The sequence below is a fragment of the Triplophysa dalaica genome, chromosome 24, assembly GCF_015846415.1.
Source record: "Triplophysa dalaica isolate WHDGS20190420 chromosome 24, ASM1584641v1, whole genome shotgun sequence".
Taxonomy (NCBI): domain Eukaryota; kingdom Metazoa; phylum Chordata; class Actinopteri; order Cypriniformes; family Nemacheilidae; genus Triplophysa; species Triplophysa dalaica.
This window is the reverse complement of record NC_079565.1, coordinates 8,246,496-8,265,402: the sequence shown is the minus strand read 5'-3', so window position 1 is coordinate 8,265,402 and position 18,907 is coordinate 8,246,496. Positions and strand designations below refer to the sequence as shown.

Sequence of the window (18,907 nt, the reverse complement as noted above, 5' to 3'; positions counted from 1 at the left end):
TTTTAAAGAGAGAAAATTGTATGCGTTATGGATGTGAAAGAAAACAAACACACGTTTTTGAGAGACGACATACTTTGTAGGATTTCTGTGAAATAAAATATTCAAGCCAGAAGCAATAATACCCAACAAATGGAGAATGGATGGATCTTCTAAAACATTAAATAGTTATTTTATTTTAATTGTCATGTGCACATTTCTGAGGGAATATGTACCGTTTTGGATGTGACAATTCACTTCCTGACTATGGAAAACTGTGCTTTAAAAAGACAAAAAATGTGTGGATATTTAAACCACCACATCTGACCTATAGTATGGATAATAAAAATTGGATAAAAATTGTATAGTTGACATTTGCATTGAATTGCTCTGTAATATTTAAATGCTGTGATGAATTTGTAACTAATTTAATTGGCTCAAAAATAATTGCACGCAAATGTATTAATTTAATGCTTTTTACAAGTTTGTATTGTTGCAAAGCAGCTACACACAATGTAGCACTAAAGACATAACAAAATGTATTAAATAAAGAAAATAAATGATATAAAAACAGGAAAATTATAAAATACAGTACACATTATTTGCACATTGTATTGTTATATATTTTCAGGAAGATGGAATAGTTGTACAGTTCCCACAAGGCCAAACTTTAGGATGTCAGAAACCTTTTTACTCTGTTTATTGAGCTTTTACAATATTAAATGGATAAAAGCAGAAGAGGAGTCGGAACAAAACTATCACACACAATAATAAAAAATAATATTAATAATGATTAATACTAACTACATAACGTCTATTTCCATGTCTGTTCAAGGTCAACCTGCAGTACTTCATAACTTCTCGTTTATGGAAGCAGTTTAACGGTTCTGTAATCCAGATTTAAATCAAATATAGTATTCTAATTTGCATAAATATTACCCCCTTCCTTTCCACCCCCCCACTCCCATTAACCCGGAGACATGGTACCTGCCTGCCTGAAGTGCGAATAATGATCGTCAATGTTTTAATTAACCGTCGTCTTATCTGCAGGTGTGGGAGTCCTATTTTTATCTCTGTATTATATTCATCAACCAGCCTTGTCTGCAACTGGAAATGTTTCCACCATCCAAAAGGAAAAAAGTCTTGGAGAAGTAAGCCATCTTCACATTCCGCTTGCAAAACATTTAGGTTTAGAAGAATTTTACGATGTTAAATAATACGTTCTTTATAACGCCACTCTTATGTCTAGACAGCAGGTCGCATTGCATTGTTCTATTTCTGTTTCTAAAGGTACGGCGACATGAGGGTGATGATCGGCTGTGAAATTTTCAGCATGTGGCAGCATTTGGGTACGTTCACCCACATGTATCTGAATTTGGCTTTTTGAGTGAGTCATCTATAATGTGCTTTCATAAGAGAGGCTTTTCTTTCCACTTTACGTTTGTGTTTATTCAGATGCTTTTCTCCTGTTCCAATGTCATTTCTGTCCTTCCTGCTTATCTATGTCAATGTATCCAACCAGGTGACTATAAGCTGAATCTTATTTCCACCCTGATTGGTCCATTCATGGAGGTGACTCTGGTGCCACAGATGGACTTGCGGAATGTTCTCATTCCCATATTCCACGATATGATGGACTGCGAACAGCAACGGAGCGGCAACTTCAAACAGGTGCTAAAATCCGGGTGTGCCAGAGCTCCTCCGCAGCAAATTACACGCAAGCTTCCCTCTTGATCATGGTGGTTAACCACCGGAAAAAAGAAATTCAGCTTGTTTAAAGAGATCAAGACGTCATGAATTGTCAGATCATTTACGGTGTTAGACTTTGTGCAGATCAGATTTGCACAGTTGACCCCAAACTTGCTGTATAGCGTACAGGAAGGCGTATGAAACCTTTTGGAATTTGATTTGGTGCCACGTTTTTACACTTTGATTCACTACTAATATTTATGAGGGATAACATACAGGCAGCCGGTTGTCATCACAGAAATAAGCCCCGACAGTGTGATCAGGTCTTGTATCACAATGAATGGGGCTGGGTGTACATTATCCCGTTTGTTACACGGCTACTTGCCAAAAACTGGACAGAAAATATGTGAATTTGAAATATTTGATTAGCTCATTTTTTTAATCTGCGATAAAAACACGGTTAGTTTCGGTTTTAAAGTAAGAAACGACGTTCAAACGTCATGAATAGGGAAATTGGTTTAATCATTTGTATCATATATGGTATTTTAAGACATATGTGACCCTGGATCACAAAACCAGTCTTAAGTAGCACGGGAACATTTTAGTAAAAGACAAAAATACATTGTATGGGTCAAAATGATAGATTTTTCCTTTATGCCCAAAATTATTAGTATATTAAGTAAAGATCATGTTCTGTGGAGATATTTTGTACATTTCCTACCTTGAATATATAAAAACTTTATTTTTGTGAGTGGATGACCTGCCACAGTGCCCATGATTTACAACTTTTAATGCAATTTTCTCAATATTTGGATTTTTTTGCACTCTCAGGTTCCAGAGCTTTAAACAGTTGTATCTCAGCCAGATATTCTCCTAATCTAACAACTCATACATCAATATGCTTATTTATTCATCTTTCAGATTATGTAAAAATCTCAATTGACCCATAAGACTGGTTTTGTTGTCCAGGGTCACATATTTATAATACATTTTTGTGATATATTAAACTGCTCATCTCAAAATGATTTGCAGCGTCAGGCGTCACAGGGTGTTATTAGTCTTGAGTGGTAGCAACTTGAAATGTCGCGACTGGCCAATCAGAATCAAGCATTTATATGCACGTGTAATAAATCAAAATACTGTATATAAAAAAGCAGGATAAAATAATGGAAGTCATAGAAAACATTACTAGTCTTAGCCTGTTTGATTAAATTTATAGCATAACTCAGTCCATCTAAAATGTTTAGCTTTTTTAATCCTCTACTGTGTATCACTGATGTATGTTTTGCTTCTAGGTGGAGGCCAAACTAATAGACAAACTGGATGGTCTCATGTCCGAGGGCAAAGGAGATGAAACGTACAGAGAGCTATTTAACAACATGTGAGATTTTTGGGGGGATTCATTCAGTAGAACATTTACAGTGATTCTATATACAGTAAATCAGAGGTAATTAAATGTATTATTTTTTCTTTTCCCCTTTAGAATTCCATTGTTTGGTCCATATCCAAGGTAAGGCTAACATGCATTTGACAGTACGTACTGTTTCGGACATACTGCATCAGCCATGTTTTAGGGTCAGGTGACCCCGTATGCTCTTTGACCTATGACCTATCAAATACAACCTGTTCGTAGGCGCTGATAAAAACATCATTTAGGAACTAGAAATTAATTTATTGGCACTCGCATTAAAAATGAATAAAGTTTCCGCAATTTTTGTATTTCATTTGCTTTTGAAATGTGACCGTTGCTCAGCTCCCATGGCATCATGGAATAGAGAAGTGTCCATCCGATCCACACTGGTAGACCATCCGGGTGTTTCTCGCCTACTGTTTGCATAGTGAGGTTTATGACATACTATTCATGAATCTTACTTGTTTTCGCTTACTATATAGTACGAAAGTAGGCGATTTTTAGATGCAGGGATCATGCAACAGCACATTTTAGCCAGCCCATTTAGAATCCTCTATTTTCATGGCTTTCGAAACCATGAATCTAGTTTATTGACTACATATGTTGTGCCGCAGTCTCCTGAAAAAGATCGAGCGGGAGACCTGGAGAGAGAGCGGCATTTCTAACATCGCCACCGTCACGCGCCTTATGGAGAGATTACTGGATTACAGGTGATACAGACACGCATCAGCATCCTCACTGCAGACAGTACAAACACACTCATGTTGTGCATGACAACAGAGATGGTCCTCACAGTGCCCGTCTGACATCTCTTTACAGGGACTGTATGAAGATCGGAGAGGTCGATGGGAAAACCATCGGATGTACAGTTAACCTCCTGGTTAGTTCTGGGTGTATCTGGATGTTTGTTGGTATTAAGGAGACTTGATAAAAATATACAGTTTCTCTGTCTCATCCATCAGAACTTCTACAAAACTGAGCTGAACAAGGAGGAAATGTACATCCGGTATATTCACAAGCTCTATGAGCTGCATCTGAAGGGACAGAATTACACTGGTGACTAACATTTTTGTACTCTTACTAACTATGGTATTCTTATCATAATAGTGTCTAAAAACACGATAACACGATGGTACTTTTTGTATTTATAGCAATGTAGTGTTTGTTATTGTCCCGAACCATAAAATATTAATTTTACTGTGTATGTGTGTGTGTTTACAGAAGCCTCATACACCCTGTTGTTGTACGATGAGCTCTTAGAATGGACTGAAAGGCCGCTCAGAGAGTTCCTCACGTACCCCATGCAGAGCGAGTGGCAGAGGAAGGAATGCCTCCATCTCACCATCATACACAACTTTGACAGAGGGAAAGTGAGTCCTCTGTCCTGTACTCATCTCTCACTTTGACCTCCGCCCTTAAGGTTTCATAATGCAATGTTTTATTATAATAATGTCCTACACTAGCGGTTATCCTGACCTGTCATGTGACCCCAGCATGTTCAACCACAAAAATTATACAAATATACATAATACAAGACCTTCTGAACGGCCACCAATGGAAAAATGCATTTTGTGCATTTTAGACATCTACCAGCAGGGGTCAGGCTAACCAGACAAACCTTGAACTCTTCCATGTGCTGCCATCTTGTGGTTGAAACTAATAGTTGCATTATTCATCAGTTTTTGTAAGAGTAGGGTGCTTTAAAATTTTGATTTTGAACTATGAGGGTTTATTTTTGTGTTTTACAGTGCTGGGAAAACTGCATCATACTGTGTCGCGAACTGGCCAATCAGTACGAGACTTATTACGACTACAGGAATCTCAGCAAAATGAGGGTGAGTACTTCCTGTTCATCCTGGGCACATGCTGTTCAAACACATTTGTCGTTTGTTACATTTGTAGTTTGCAGTTCAAACATTTACATTGTATGTTCTGAGTTTTTTGTAATATTTGGGGGGTTTTATTTGAGTATTTTTTGTTTTCAAATAAATATTTTTAAAGCCTTATTAGAGTTTATTGCTAAGGAAATATTTTTATTTCTTTCTATGTTTAGCTTAAGTTTTTCAAATAATATTTAAAGCCGACATCTGCCGATATCTGATTTCAGTTAACAGAGTTCATAGTTTTTCAACAGAGTTTTATAATTAAGTTTTTATTTTTGTATCTTCAGTTTTTTTAAGTAAATTTTTGTTTATTTTTTTCCATTTTGCTTTGTGCTTTTGTAATTGTATGAATAATTTTAGCATTATTTTCTATTACTATTATTTTTTGAATTTATGTTATATATTTATATTACTTGAATTTCTTTTTATTTCTTTTTTGTGCGATTAATTTTCTGTTAACAATTTAATACATTCTCTTATTTCACTTATTTCAGTTTATTGCTAATGAAATATGTAGAATTTTTGTTTCGTTTAAGTTTTTTTAATAATATTCATGCCGACATCTCATTTCAGTTAATAGTTTTTTTTTAGTTTTAGTAAACTATAATAACCTCAGTGCCAAACAAACTGCAATTTTCTCCCACTAGCACAGAAATCACACCTTTCACCTTTAAATAAAGATTTTTCCTCACTTTATTCATTGTTTGGAATGGCTGATAATGGACTGTTTAAATGAACTAGATGAAGTTGTTATTTTCTATATGTCTGTGGCCAATTGTCATCCTAATGAGGCGTTTGCCTTTAACCGTTTAACTTTCCAAATTGTTTTTGTTTAGCCCGAGTCTGTTACACAGTCGATTGCTTCACAGATTGTGGCAGTAATTTATCATATTAACGGTTGTTTGCGTTACATCTTGCTCAATGGTCTGTTTTATTTACGTGTTTGATAGATGATGGAGGCCTCTTTTTACGACAAAATAATGAACCAGCAGCGTCTGGAGCCCGAGTTCTTCAGAGTGGGGTTTTACGGCAAAAAGTTCCCCTTCTTTTTAAGGGTAAGACTTTTCGAGCTTCTCATTTTCTGAAACAAATCTTGATATTTAAATAGTTTTTATATGGCTATAGCAGAGATTGTGTTATTATCAAGAAACCTAGTGATGTAATTCCACATAATGACCTCTAGAGGGGGTCACCTTCCTTCCAAAACTCACTGTGATCCCTCTTAAATATGTAAATCTTTCTTTTTTTGAGCTGTTTTTTTTTTGTTACAAATGGCACGTTTTCCTTCCTACACTAGATGTTTGCAATGAATATAGAGAAGGAAAAGTATTTTTGAGAAATTTGGAAGGAAGTGGAAACATTATTATGTTGTCATTCAATGCAATGAGACACTATGTGTTTTAGTCTGCCTTCGTCCGTCCTCATTATTTCTCCCTGTGTTTGTTGCTTTTGCACAGAATAAAGAGTTTGTTTGTCGAGGGAACGATTACGAGCGTCTGGAGGCATTTCAGCAGAGGATGCTCAGCGAGTTTCCTCACGCCATCGCCATGCAGCACGCCAACATGCCCGACCAGACCATCCACCAGGCTGATGCTCAGTGTATCCTCAAATGTTTTCATGTGTTTTGGTTGTTCGCTCTTTAATAAAATTTTTAACACATTCTCATTTACAACCCATTTGTAATTGAGGGTTCCTGATCATAATGCAATTATACATTAAAGTCAACGTCAGCACATTTGTCTGTGTGAACTGTGCTTCCTTAACTGATGACGATTCAGATCTCCAGATCTATGCTGTTAGTCCTGTCCCTGAAAACCAGGACGTCCTTCAGAGAGATGGAGTGCCCAACAACATCAAGAGCTTTTACAAAGTCAACCATATTTGGAGGTTCCGTTACGACAGACCTTTTCACAAGGGCACTAAAGACAAAGAGAATGAGTTTAAGGTAAACTGGACTATCTGTCTGTCTATCTGTCTTCAAGCTGATGACATTTTGTGAAAAATCTGTTTTGTGTTATAGAGCCTGTGGGTTGAAAGGACGACATTGACCCTCGCTCAGAGTCTTCCTGGCATCTCTCGCTGGTTTGAGGTTGAGAAAAGGGAACTGGTGAGTCATATTCTCAATGTTTCTTTTTTAAATGGTAACCTTCGATCAATTACAAATCGTGACCACGGTGCTTTTTTGATGTAGGTGGAGATGAGTCCCTTGGAGAACGCCAGCGAGGTGATTGAAAATAAGACGCTGCAGTTGAGAACGCTGATCGCTCAGTGTCAGATGAGACAGATGCTGAACATAAACCCTCTGACCATGTGCCTGAACGGAGTCATCGACGCCGCCGTCAACGGAGGACTGGCTCGATACCAGGAGGTACGGGACTAGATTGAGAGCTGGGTGTGAAGCCTGGTTGCAGTCCAGTTTCCAGATTTTTTTTTAGACAAGACTTAAAGTCACAGGAAGTTGCGATCGTTTTACTTCCATATTTTGAAGCATTTCCGAGTGAAGTGAAATTTCGAATGAGATAAATAGTGGGCGTGGCTATCGTCTTTCTCTGCGATTTGATTGTATAATTGGAACTTGCAGTGGACTGACAGAAGAGGAGGAGTTAACGGATGCTCCGCCCAAACTGTCAAGTCATCTAAAATGGATATTCACTACAGGACAGACGTGCATTTTCAGATTTTAACTGAAGATTATCAGGGCACACGAAAAAAAGACTGACCCACATTGATCAACTTTTTAATAAATATTTCATGAACAAATAGGCATTGTCATTTTAAATTTCACTGGCACTGTAAAGCAATCGTTAACTATAGTAAATCCCTGAATATATTGTTTATTCAGATTCATCAAAGCCAGCTATGTTTTACACACGCAAGGGAGTTTGCTGTTGTCGTGACAACATAAATCGACAGAGTATGATCCTGATCCGGATTCAACTGCAATTATTTAATGATCCCGATCTAACCTTTCCCATCTTAGCAAGATGAAAGCCGTCAAAGGATTCTGACTGTTGCTTTCAGCTAAAGCCTGAAAAGAACATCCGGTGGATGTTTAATTCCTACCCCATGTCCTCACAGTTCACAGGACCGTTAGCTGTATCTATCACGGACTGTTGCCAAGCAACATCATGTTGAGCATTGGCCTTTTGTGAGCGTAAGGCTATAAAAAGTGAAGAGCTTACTCCAGGGGTCCTCCTCCACCCCAGCATGCACCTCACTGCAAAAATGATGTGTTTACTACAGAGCACAGAGCTGCTGTTATGGTCACCGAGCTGTAAAAGCTGGATCAAAATGTCACACATGAATATTGATGTGGATCAATGAGAATTGTGGTGACGTTTTGGTGATGTTGTGAAAACTGTATATAGGAGTGCATGTTAGTTTGAAACATATTTCTGAGTATAAACCGTATGGGATATTTAGAATGATTTCTATTGTTTTTACTTTTAATAGTTTGTATTTATAATTCCTTAAAAATAATGTTGTTGATAGCGAAAGTGCAAATGATTGACATTTCTCTTGTGCATGCTCTCTTGAAGGCATTCTTTGCAAAAGATTACGTCTCAAATCATCCAGAGGATGGAGACAAAATTACTCGTCTTAGAGAACTGATGTTTGAACAGGTATAAACCACAATACAAAGTAAAACTGCTTGTTTATCTGCTCGTATTGATTTTTTTACACCACACTCTTGAATGCTTGTTTCTGATTGGTTGATCAAGCATTCCACTGCCACATATTTTTTATATCGACTCTCTCAATAACAGTCATTTCAAGTCAAATCAATATTTCAGGTCCACTTATTACATTTTTATTTGAAATTAATTGTAATGAGCAGAATAACGTTGTCAGGCTGTTCTTGCAAAATTAAACACCCTCACGGTGACACAAAACCAATCGGCCATGCATATTTCACCAGCAATATATACATTTCAATGTTGTTTGTTTTCATAAACGAACAAAAAATGTTTGTATGAATGATCATTGACTCTGTTTATACACAGGCCCATATTCTTGAATTTGGATTGGCGGTTCATGAGAAGTTTGTCCCGCAAGACATGAAGCCGTTGCATAAAAAGCTTGTGGACCAATTTCACGTCATGCGCTCCAGTCTGGGAATTCAAGTACGTGTCTGAAGGGCTCTTTAAACTTCTGGAATAAACCTGGTACTAAAACTTTAAATGTTGTGTTTTTAGCCGCAGGAGTTTCCCCCTTATGTGCGAGTCAGTCCATTGCATTTTGCCAACGGCAGCCCGCGCACCTGTAGGACCCCTGTGCCCAATGCCATCAGCCCAGAGGGAGGAAGAATCGTGACAAGACGCAGGTTTGTGTAACCTTAGTTAAAACATTTTTTTAAAGGGTTAGTTCACCCAAAAATAAAAATTCGGTCTTCATTTACTCACCCACGTTATACCAAATCTGTTTAAAATGTTAAAGATTTAAAGATATTTGGAAGAATGCTTGTAACCAAACAGTTCTTGGCCACCATTGACTACCATAGTAGAAAAATTACAATGATAGTCAATAGTGCCCCAGAACTGTTTGCTTTCCAACATTCTTCAAAATATCTTCTTTTGTGTTCAAAAGAACAAAGAAATTGATGTTTCTACTATGGTAGTCAATGGTGGCCAAGAACTGTTCGGTTACGAGCATTCTTCCAAAGATCTTTACATCTTTATCATTTTACACAGATTTGGAACGACTCGAGGGTGAGTAAATGAAGACAGGATTTTCATTTTTGGGTCAACTGTTCCTTTTAGAATGTAGATGATGAAGTCGGACAGATTGGCAGGTCAGAATACACCCACACGCTTGCTGAATTTATCCAGAGTCTCTCACTTCTGTCTCTCACTCCCCTCTCAGTCCTCTGAGCTATCCAGCTGTCAACAGATACTCCTCATCCTCGCTGTCATCACAGGCCTCCAATGAAGTGAGCAACATCACCGGCCAATCAGAAAGCTCGGATGAGGTCTTCAACATGCAGGTGACATACAGCTCTAGTTGGCATGACCACTATGAATTCTTAGCATTTATATACTATCATTTTTGATTACCCCTTAAGAACACAACATATCAAATATTTGGGGTTTATTTTGCAGCCCAGTCCGTCTACCTCAAGTCTCAGCTCCAATCATTCTGGTTCACACAATGTGAACAGCTCAGCACCCTCGAGCAACAGAGGTGAGTAATGTCAATAGACTATAAGCAATCCGCCGCTCAAAGCATACGGTGCTTACAGCTTCCTGCTTACAGTCATTTTAGCGTGCCGCCTCATTCCCCCTGTTATTTCATATCTCTCCAACTCTTACGCTACGTATCCGTGTTCCTCTTCATTAGCTTCACCACTGCCGTCTGACAAGCACAAGCACTCCAGAGATAACGCCTGTCTCTCTCCACGGGACAGACTCTGCAGTGGCATGTTCCCGAGCCCGCTGGATCCCACACAGGTCAGTTCACCCTCATATTGTTCCAAACCCGTATCCGACTCTTTCTTCGGCAGAACACAAACGATTTTGAGAAATGTCTGAGTGGTTTCGTGTCCATACATTGGAAGTCAATGGGGCCAATGTTGTTTGGTCACCAACATCCTTCCAAATATCTTCTTTTGTGTTCTGCAGAAGAAAAAAAGTCATACAGGTTTGGAACAACATGAGATTTTCACTAAAAGAAAAGTTCCACAGAGAGGTGTAGCGGATTCACAGAGATTTGTATCTCTTGCAGAGAATGATTCCCTTCCAAATACCGGTGGATACATCATTACCACGCTGTGAACCCAATCTTCCCACACCTGAGACAGGTATTGGCAGTCATCTGCTACGAGATACGGCAAAATCGGTTTTGTACAGCTCAATGACATGCCCTTCTTCCTGTTTCTGTGTGTGTGTCTGTGTGTGTGTGTGCTGAATAGGATCCCTTTGCAAGAATGTAAGATCCTTGTCTCCAATGCCAACAGCCAGGTCTCCACAGAAGGCGAGTAGTTTATACTCAAATCACTGTTAAGTGTTGTTGATATCTCATTCTTTTAAAATAGTACCATTGGTAATAATGTATAGTAAATTATTTTATATAATGCTGAAATAAATATTTAGAAATTATTGTCTTACATTTTTATTTGTTTATATATTTATTTTATATATTTGTATTTGAGGGAAAACGGGGTCTTGTTGCAGTGGCATTTATTTGTTTATATTTATATTTATTTGTTTATATTTTATTTAAGGGAAAACAGGGTCTGGTTGCAACGGCATTAATTAATTTATATTTATTTGTTTATATTTTATTTTAGGGAAACAGGGTCTGGTTGCAGCTACATTAATTAATTTATATTTATTTGTTTATATTTTATTTAAGGGGAAACAGAGTCTGGTTGAAGTGGCATTTATTTCTTTGTTCATATTTATTTGTTTATACTTAATTTAAGAGGAAACAGGATCTGGTTGCAGTGGCATTTATTTGTTTATATTTATTTGTTTATATTTTATTTAAGGGGAAACAGGGTCTGGTTCCAGTGGCATTTATTTCTTTATATTTATATTTCTTTGTTTATATTTATATTTCTTTGTTTATATTTCTTTTTAAGGGGAAACAGGGTCTAGTTGTCACTGACCTTTATAATGTTTTTTGAGGCATGTTGTCACAAAAGTTGAATTTGTGTTTGTTACCAAAGCTTTAAGGCATGTGCCTATATTTATTAAAGAATAAATTAAATATTTTCAACTCTAAAAATTGTGACAACCAGTCTCCTCTGTGTAAACCAATTAAACCATAAATATAAAATATTATTTGTTAATCATTTATAAACGAAAATGACTCAAAAATATCAAAGACCTACCTCGCTTACAATGAACATCCGTTTTTCATGATGTAATTTGTCCTTGATCTGCTCCACAGTCAATGGTCCCGCCCCTCACACCCTCCCCCACCGACGGCCTGCCATTGGGTATCCTGGCATCTCACTCCCCCGCCCGCTCTGGCAGCTACAGCAGTGGCATCTCCTCCCTCAGCCGCTGCAGCGTCTCCGAGACCTGCGGGATCGACCTCCCGCTGTCCGACCCTCCTCTCCCCCCCTCCGTGCCTGCAGATGCGCCCATTCGGCGGGGTAGCAAAACCCCTCCGCCCTACAGCGTCTACGAGCGGAATAATCCCCGCCGAGCGACCCCGCTTCCCCACAGCTTGTCTGTGCCGCCCAGTACGGATAACCCCAGTCTGACCGCCAAACCCCAGCTGAACCGCACGCAGCGGATCAATTCAGAACCCCGCCACCGACCCGTCCCCAGGAAGGTTTCCCAGCTGTAGCGTGTCATCGGTAACAGGCCGTCTGAACTCGGGACTACGTCAGGTTTTTTTGCAGTGGCTTACTGGAAAATTACAGTAGCCCAGGTTGCATAGTTGCCAATGTTTTCGAATGCAAAGAGGATGGATTTTTTGAGAATTTTGATTCGATAATCTGATTCGAAACTAGCCTATTCGTGAATGTTTTTCAAAATATTTGTTTATTGATATTATGAGATCATCTTCATTTTGTTGGTTCGGTGACTTGATGGCAAAGTAGACTAAAGACTAAACTGGCCTTTAGGGAAATTCTCGACGTCAGTACCGGAAAAGCCACGAGGAGATTACGAACGCTTCGAGACGGCATGTAATTTACAGCAAAATCTGAAGATCTGGCAGGTCCATATCCCATCCACAATGCTCTGAAATCTATAGCTAGCAAGGTATTTTTGATAGAAGTACAAATTCCATGACTGTACAGTCTTTCTTTTCACACTACAACAGTTGTTTTTTGCTTACACAAACGGAGGCGTGCAGCTAGACCTGCGACTCATTTGAACCGCTTCGTACTTTCTGGAATGGCTAAAAGGTGCTACATATTACTTAGTGTTTTTTTCGAATGTAACCTCGTATCTACCGAAACTGCCTGACCGTTAAATGTGCCATGTGATGAAATTGTGTGGTCTCCGAGTATTGTGCCAAAGACGCAAACAGTATTAACTTCTTTGTCAGTGAGAATAGTTAGGAAAGCTTAACCGAAGTTAGCGCGACCTCTAGTGCTCGACAATGTTTTTCTTAAACCGTCCACAGAGGCGTAGATCTACACTGCATGGGGCATGAGCAGTACAAAGCAATATAACCCTTGTAGTTTGCAGAGAGTGATATTAACAAAATATCAACTATAGTTGTGAGATAAGTGTTCCTCTGCAGATTCCTCTACATGAGAACGCTCAACGGTGATCCCTTCTGAACAATATCGGGTAGATTGATAAAACTGATTTTCTTTCTGCTTTGAATATGAAAACTGACTTATTGGTTAAGGTCGGATATGAACATTCAAAGTTCTTATTGGATTTCAGATTATAGGCAACAAATGGAAAGTTGTACAGAATTATTTTTTTTTGGAATGTTTTGCTTATTATATATATATATATTTTATTTTTCTTCCAAAACAAGAATTGCGATTTGTCAAATCTAATTTTTAGAGTCCTTGCCCTTGTTTATTTATTATATTTCATAATTAATATGTACTGTAACTGTTACCATGGAAACATGCCAGAATGATTTTTATTTGTAATATTTTCTTATCTATATTTTGGTTTTACTTGCATAATAAGATTGGCGGTTTAGTTTCTCACATCTCATTTACGTTAAAGCAAAATGAGCCCTTGTCCTTTTTTATCATTTTCATATTTAATATGGACTGTAATTGTTACCATGGAAACATACTAAAACATGAATATCACTTGGACTGATTGTCTCATTCAAAACATTTAATTTCAAAGCAAATCACTTTTTAGACAATACAAGTTTTAAGGAACAATCTGGATGGAGAATGACAAACAGCTTTTTCACTGCCATCTTAAAATCCCACATCTCTTTAATAAATACTTTGATACACAATTCATATTTATGAATAGTTGTTGAAATGAGCACCAGTATTAAAATGCCTTCGTAAAGTAAGGCCAGTTTACATTCTTGATTGTTGTATAGACTTTCTAAATGGTCTACACACGATACAAATTGTTGACCATTAGCAAAAATAAGGAATGATTTTATTGCGTTTCATTTTTGTAGATAAATACAAAATTCTGCTAATTGCTGTATTTTTGGCAACCTAAACATTTTGAAGCAAGAAACAACAAATGAATGTTGGAATGCATACAGATCAGCAATGTGATTTTTGTTTGTAACCTATTTCATGAATGGCTTTGCAGCTCTGTCTCCATATTCCCATTTTATGAGAGTTGCTCATTTTAGGCAATCGTGTTTTGTAATTTCAATGGGTTGCCGATCGCCTGGCCGTAGGACTTTAACTCTAGTTGCGCTTGTATCTCTCCTTTTCCTTCCTATCACTCTGGTTTTTATGGATTATGCTCTTTCCGTTCAATTTTTTGAACCTGTAAAGTTGTACTTTATATCACATGATGGGATGGAATTATTCCATATAACCTGTGTAACAGATTTTGTACAAAAGGTGTTTATATGAAAATGTAACCAGTTCATAGCTTTGAATGTTGCAACTAAAGTTTTTATTTGTAAATGTTGAATATTAACCATTAAACAAATAAAGGTTCATTGATGTAAAATTTCAGTGGTTCGAAATAATGGTTTTGTCTTCAGGTGATTATGAATAGGTGTCTTCATTCAACATTGTTTTTACACAGTCTGAAGATTTTATGAAAGCTGTAATCCACAACTTTTTAACTTAAGCAGTAACTGATTTCTGATCATTTTAATTAAATAAAAGATTAATGTTCAAAACAGTATATGCTATAAGTTAAAATGATAGGCTTATAGATTTATACGTTGAGCTGTCATGTATGATTTTGCAAGAAATCATGTGAATGCAATCAGGTGTAACTAGTTACTAAGTAATTAGTTACTGTAATTTAATTACTTTTCCCTTGAAAAAGTAAAGTAAGGGATTACTCATATGTTTTCTGTAATTTAATTACAGTTACTTTTGATGTAATTAAACTAAATACTTTGTTAAATATATGCTCGTGCAATAGCATAATTGACTGCAAAATTCAAAGTCTTACTTTAAAATCTGTGATTTTTAATGTATAATTCTCACATTTGTAATACTTTGGTCAGTTAATAATATTATTTATTTGAATCAATTAAATAAGCATTTCATGTCTATCCTTGAATCACTTAACTAATCAAGGTTGATGTAGGATATATAAAGTAATAAGTAATGAGTATCTAAATACTTTTTGAACAGAGTAATTTGGACAGTAATCTAATTACACTATTGAATATGTAATGAGTATCTAGTAATTAATTACTTTTATGTAGGTATGGATTGTAGGATTGTGTGTATTTTAATTATCCACAACAATTCTAGATAAAAATAAACATTTATTTCACGATCATTTAAATTGAACAAAGAAAAAAATATGAAACATTATTTTCTTTCGCTTTGACATCTCTCTCGATCCCACCATAGAATAGTTTGTCAGGCCATTAACTGGAGGGCATTAGGACCCTGGAAACAGCGATCGCGGCATCACGTACGACTGAACGGAGCGACGCACAAAACGTAAGACATTAGGTGAGTGTACAGACACACTGCTGGAAACTCCATCATTTAATCTTTACAAACATCAATGGACTTATGTGTCATATTCCTACATGTCTTATAACCGTGTCAATGCCAAATAAAACGTATCACGTGTCCTCTAATTGCCGCGAATTTAGTAGCAGTGGCGTGACCTGTCAATCCAGCATGGTAGCTGTACAGGCTAAACTGCGCTTCTGTATATTACAACTGTAAAGATGTGAACACACAGAAATGAATGACAACAACAAAGTACGACGCCGACGTATCGTTGAGGACATTTGTTTGTATCCCGGAAGTTGTGTTTTTAAATAGACTATTTCAGTGAGGTGTCCCAGACGTAGCGCATAATATGGATAATATTCGTTACATCCAGTCATCATTTACAGTCATTGATTGTATGTATGTATTTGTTCTTTCAGTTTCTTTCTCAGGCTGCTCTTACAATAAAAGTGAATAGACACAGTCTATACCGCAATGATGCTGTTTAACCCCTAAAACGACACAACAAAACCACGACTGGAGGAGAAAGTTAAATCATTTGGGATTGACAAATGTTGACAGAACCTTATGGGGAACAAACCTCTACCCTTAGGAAAATGAATCACGGTTTGTCTGTAAGTTATTAACAATGCTTGGTAGCCTATACATTGAGGGAAATAAGGATTTGATCCCCTGCCTGCTTACATAGAAATGAAGGGTCTGTCGTTTTTATGTTGGGTTTATTTATACTGATAGAGACAGAATATAAAGAAATCAGGGATTTATTTTGATATAATGGTTATAAATAGATTTGCATTTCAATCAGTGAAATAAGTATTTGATCCCCTAGCAAAACTTAACTCTGTTCTTGGCGGAGAAACCCTTGTTGGCAAGTACAGAGTTAAAACATTTATGATAGTTGGTCACCAGGTTTGCACATGCGTCAGGATACATTTTAGTCCACTCCTGTCAATCTTCAAGGTTTCTTGGCTGTCGCTCATTAAATTGGAGTTTTAGTCTCCTTAACAGATTGTCTATAGGACTAGGGTCTAAGGACTGGCTGGGACATATAGGATGCTTCTCCTTAAGCCATTGGTGGTCTTGGCAATAGGTTTTGGGTCTTTGTCATGTTAAAGGCACGACCCATCTTCAGTGATCTAGTTAAGGGGAGGAGATTCTTGTCAAAGATTTTACAGTGCACTGACCCGTCCCTCAGCCCCTCAATGCGGTGAAGTCTAGCAGGGATAAAAAGCCCTTAAGCAGAATGTCCATCACTGTCCTTCTCTGAAGGGATGGTGTTCTTGGGGTCATAGTCAACAATTCTCTCCCTACAAACACAGGAGTCAATATTGGTCTCACAGCAGTGCCAGCACTTTCGCCAAAGCCTCTTTGGAATCATTTTGATGTTTATTGTCAAACTTCAGACGAGGTAGACGGCCTTCTCGGGCAGGAGGACCTTGCGGGTGCTTTAGGATTTCAATCTATTGTGCCGTAGCGTGTTACCAATGGTTTGCTTGCTAACTGTGGTCCCAACTGTCTTGAAATCATTAACAGGCTTCTTCCGTGTAGTTTTGGGCTGATCTTTATTCTTACTCATGATCATCTTTACTCCATTGGGAAAATCTTGCAGGGAGCTCCAGAACAAGGGCATTTGATAGGTATTTTGTATTTCTTCTCTTTCCAAATATCGCACCAACAGTTTTCTCCTTCTCACCAAGCTTCTGTCTGTAGCCTAGTAGGGTTTGTGCAGGTCTACAATCTTGTCCCTGACATCCTTTAAAACCTATTCGGTCTGGACCATGGTGGTGGAGAGGTTGAATGGAAGATACAGATTCCGTTGGCAGGCATCTTTTATATACTTAAAGTGACAGAACTAATTTGCGGTCCGTATAGGCACATAACCAATCTGTGGTGCAAGAATTCTTGCTAGTTGGTAGGGGATCAAATACTTTTTTCACTGACTGAAATGCAAATCAATTTATAACCATTATATATAAAAATAGTCTGTCTCTATCAGTTCAAATAAACCTACCATAAAAATGATAGACCCTTCATTTTCTTTGTAAGCTGGCAAATTTACAAAATCAGCAGGGGATTAAATACTTATTTTCCCTCACTGTATACGTACTTAAGCCATAACCACAAACACGCGTAAATGAATGTTCCTAATTTTGTGCAAATACATCTAGACCACATCATTGGGCTGATTTACACTTCATATGTCTTAATGAATTGGATTGCTGTCTGATTAGATATGCGCATCCCATTTATTTACACTTGCCCACATAAATAGAATACCTTCTGAATGCATCATAGTTCTGTCTATCAATAGAGCTTCAGCAACAGTAGACTTCAAATGATGCTAACGTATGAGTAAACTGTTTTGCTGGATGCTGAATTTAGTTTCTAAGTTACTTGATTAACAAATGTGCCGTGTTTTAGTTGCTTCTTGTGTTGATATTGGCTTAATATGGAATATAAACTCAGAATGTAATAATTACCAATATACTGAATCATCTGTTTACAATTGACTAAACACCTTTTGATCGAGTCTAGGAAAAATATCACTCTACTCACAAGCTTTCTATTTAAAAAGCAGGAAATAAACAAGAGTTATGGATGTGACCAAAAAAGAAGAGAGACAACATACTTTGTAGGATTTTTGTGAATGCGAATGCACAAACCAGAAGTAGGAATAACCAACAAATGGAGAATGGCTACTCGTAGAACATAAAACAGTTATTTTGTTATAATTTTCATACGCCCATTTATGAGAAATGTGGAAGGTTATGGTTAATTTTTTCAAGGTCAGGTTGACTTTTGCGTGAAATTGCCCATGTGTTCGTAAACTACATTAAGGTCATGAGGTCATTAGAAACCGTCTCAATTTGGAAAGCTAACAGGCTTTATTCTTTTAGGTTTGATGACGTCACTTACAAGTGCAGACATTGCAATATTTTAATCACATTAATTCAGTAAACAGTTTTTTTTAAATGAGTTGTTAAAATAGCTGTATGCAGAAGAGCGTGGGCCCATGCATCAAGGAAACTAAAAATTGCCTTGTCAAAAGAGGAAACCTGTCATTGCCGTGTTGAATTACCCTTAAAGCTGCATGTTCACTAAGCACTTTTGGACACATTTGATGACTAGCGCAATTAAAACGGTTACGCTCAGGTATGCATAAACAAACGTTTTAGGCTGCGGCTTTACATTATGCAGGTGGCACATTTGACAGCATTACTTGCACGATAAATGGTTTTGAAGTTTTAAACCAGAAGCATGTGATAAATCTGTTCCGCTGGCACAAGACCACCATGCACCATTTCACAGCTGTGTGGAACGGTCACATAATGTCACAGACGTATTTTGCTTCAAGTGTAGAAACACATCTTTAATTGGGCTCGGCCG

General features: G+C 37.4%; 2 protein-coding genes across 7 annotated transcripts in view; both read left to right on the top strand.

Moving 5' to 3' along the window:
• dock4 (dedicator of cytokinesis 4) overlaps positions 1–14,545 on the top strand; it is a 59,363-nt gene extending 44,818 nt beyond the window's left edge. For 2 of the 3 annotated variants that reach the window (XM_056739789.1, XM_056739791.1), the window contains 25 exons: positions 1,027–1,127; positions 1,267–1,325; positions 1,499–1,647; positions 2,961–3,046; positions 3,149–3,175; positions 3,691–3,786; positions 3,896–3,956; positions 4,039–4,132; positions 4,298–4,446; positions 4,825–4,911; positions 5,910–6,014; positions 6,417–6,558; positions 6,738–6,904; positions 6,980–7,066; positions 7,151–7,327; positions 8,499–8,582; positions 8,964–9,083; positions 9,156–9,283; positions 9,651–9,668; positions 9,823–9,943; positions 10,059–10,140; positions 10,297–10,406; positions 10,681–10,756; positions 10,868–10,929; positions 11,851–14,545. In XM_056739789.1, the coding sequence (XP_056595767.1) occupies positions 1,027–1,127; positions 1,267–1,325; positions 1,499–1,647; positions 2,961–3,046; positions 3,149–3,175; positions 3,691–3,786; positions 3,896–3,956; positions 4,039–4,132; positions 4,298–4,446; positions 4,825–4,911; positions 5,910–6,014; positions 6,417–6,558; positions 6,738–6,904; positions 6,980–7,066; positions 7,151–7,327; positions 8,499–8,582; positions 8,964–9,083; positions 9,156–9,283; positions 9,651–9,668; positions 9,823–9,943; positions 10,059–10,140; positions 10,297–10,406; positions 10,681–10,756; positions 10,868–10,929; positions 11,851–12,255 (2,793 nt within the window). In that variant the 3' untranslated portion in view covers positions 12,256–14,545. The remainder of the gene's footprint in view (positions 1–1,026; positions 1,128–1,266; positions 1,326–1,498; positions 1,648–2,960; positions 3,047–3,148; positions 3,176–3,690; positions 3,787–3,895; positions 3,957–4,038; positions 4,133–4,297; positions 4,447–4,824; positions 4,912–5,909; positions 6,015–6,416; positions 6,559–6,737; positions 6,905–6,979; positions 7,067–7,150; positions 7,328–8,498; positions 8,583–8,963; positions 9,084–9,155; positions 9,284–9,650; positions 9,669–9,822; positions 9,944–10,058; positions 10,141–10,296; positions 10,407–10,680; positions 10,757–10,867; positions 10,930–11,850) is intronic. The other variant, XM_056739790.1, reaches the window with a different exon arrangement.
• An 883-nt stretch (positions 14,546–15,428) lies between these two features.
• immp2l (inner mitochondrial membrane peptidase subunit 2) overlaps positions 15,429–18,907 on the top strand; it is a 66,675-nt gene continuing 63,196 nt past the window's right edge. The window contains exon 1 of one of the 4 annotated variants that reach the window (XM_056740535.1): positions 15,429–15,511. Coding sequence is in view for 1 of the 4 variants with exons in the window: in XM_056740534.1 (XP_056596512.1) it covers positions 16,072–16,134 (63 nt within the window). In the remaining 3 variants the exon portion in view is untranslated. Of the gene's footprint in view, positions 15,512–15,972; positions 16,135–17,124; positions 17,158–18,907 lie in introns of those variants that run through there. The other 3 variants (XM_056740536.1, XM_056740534.1, XM_056740537.1) reach the window with 3 other exon arrangements.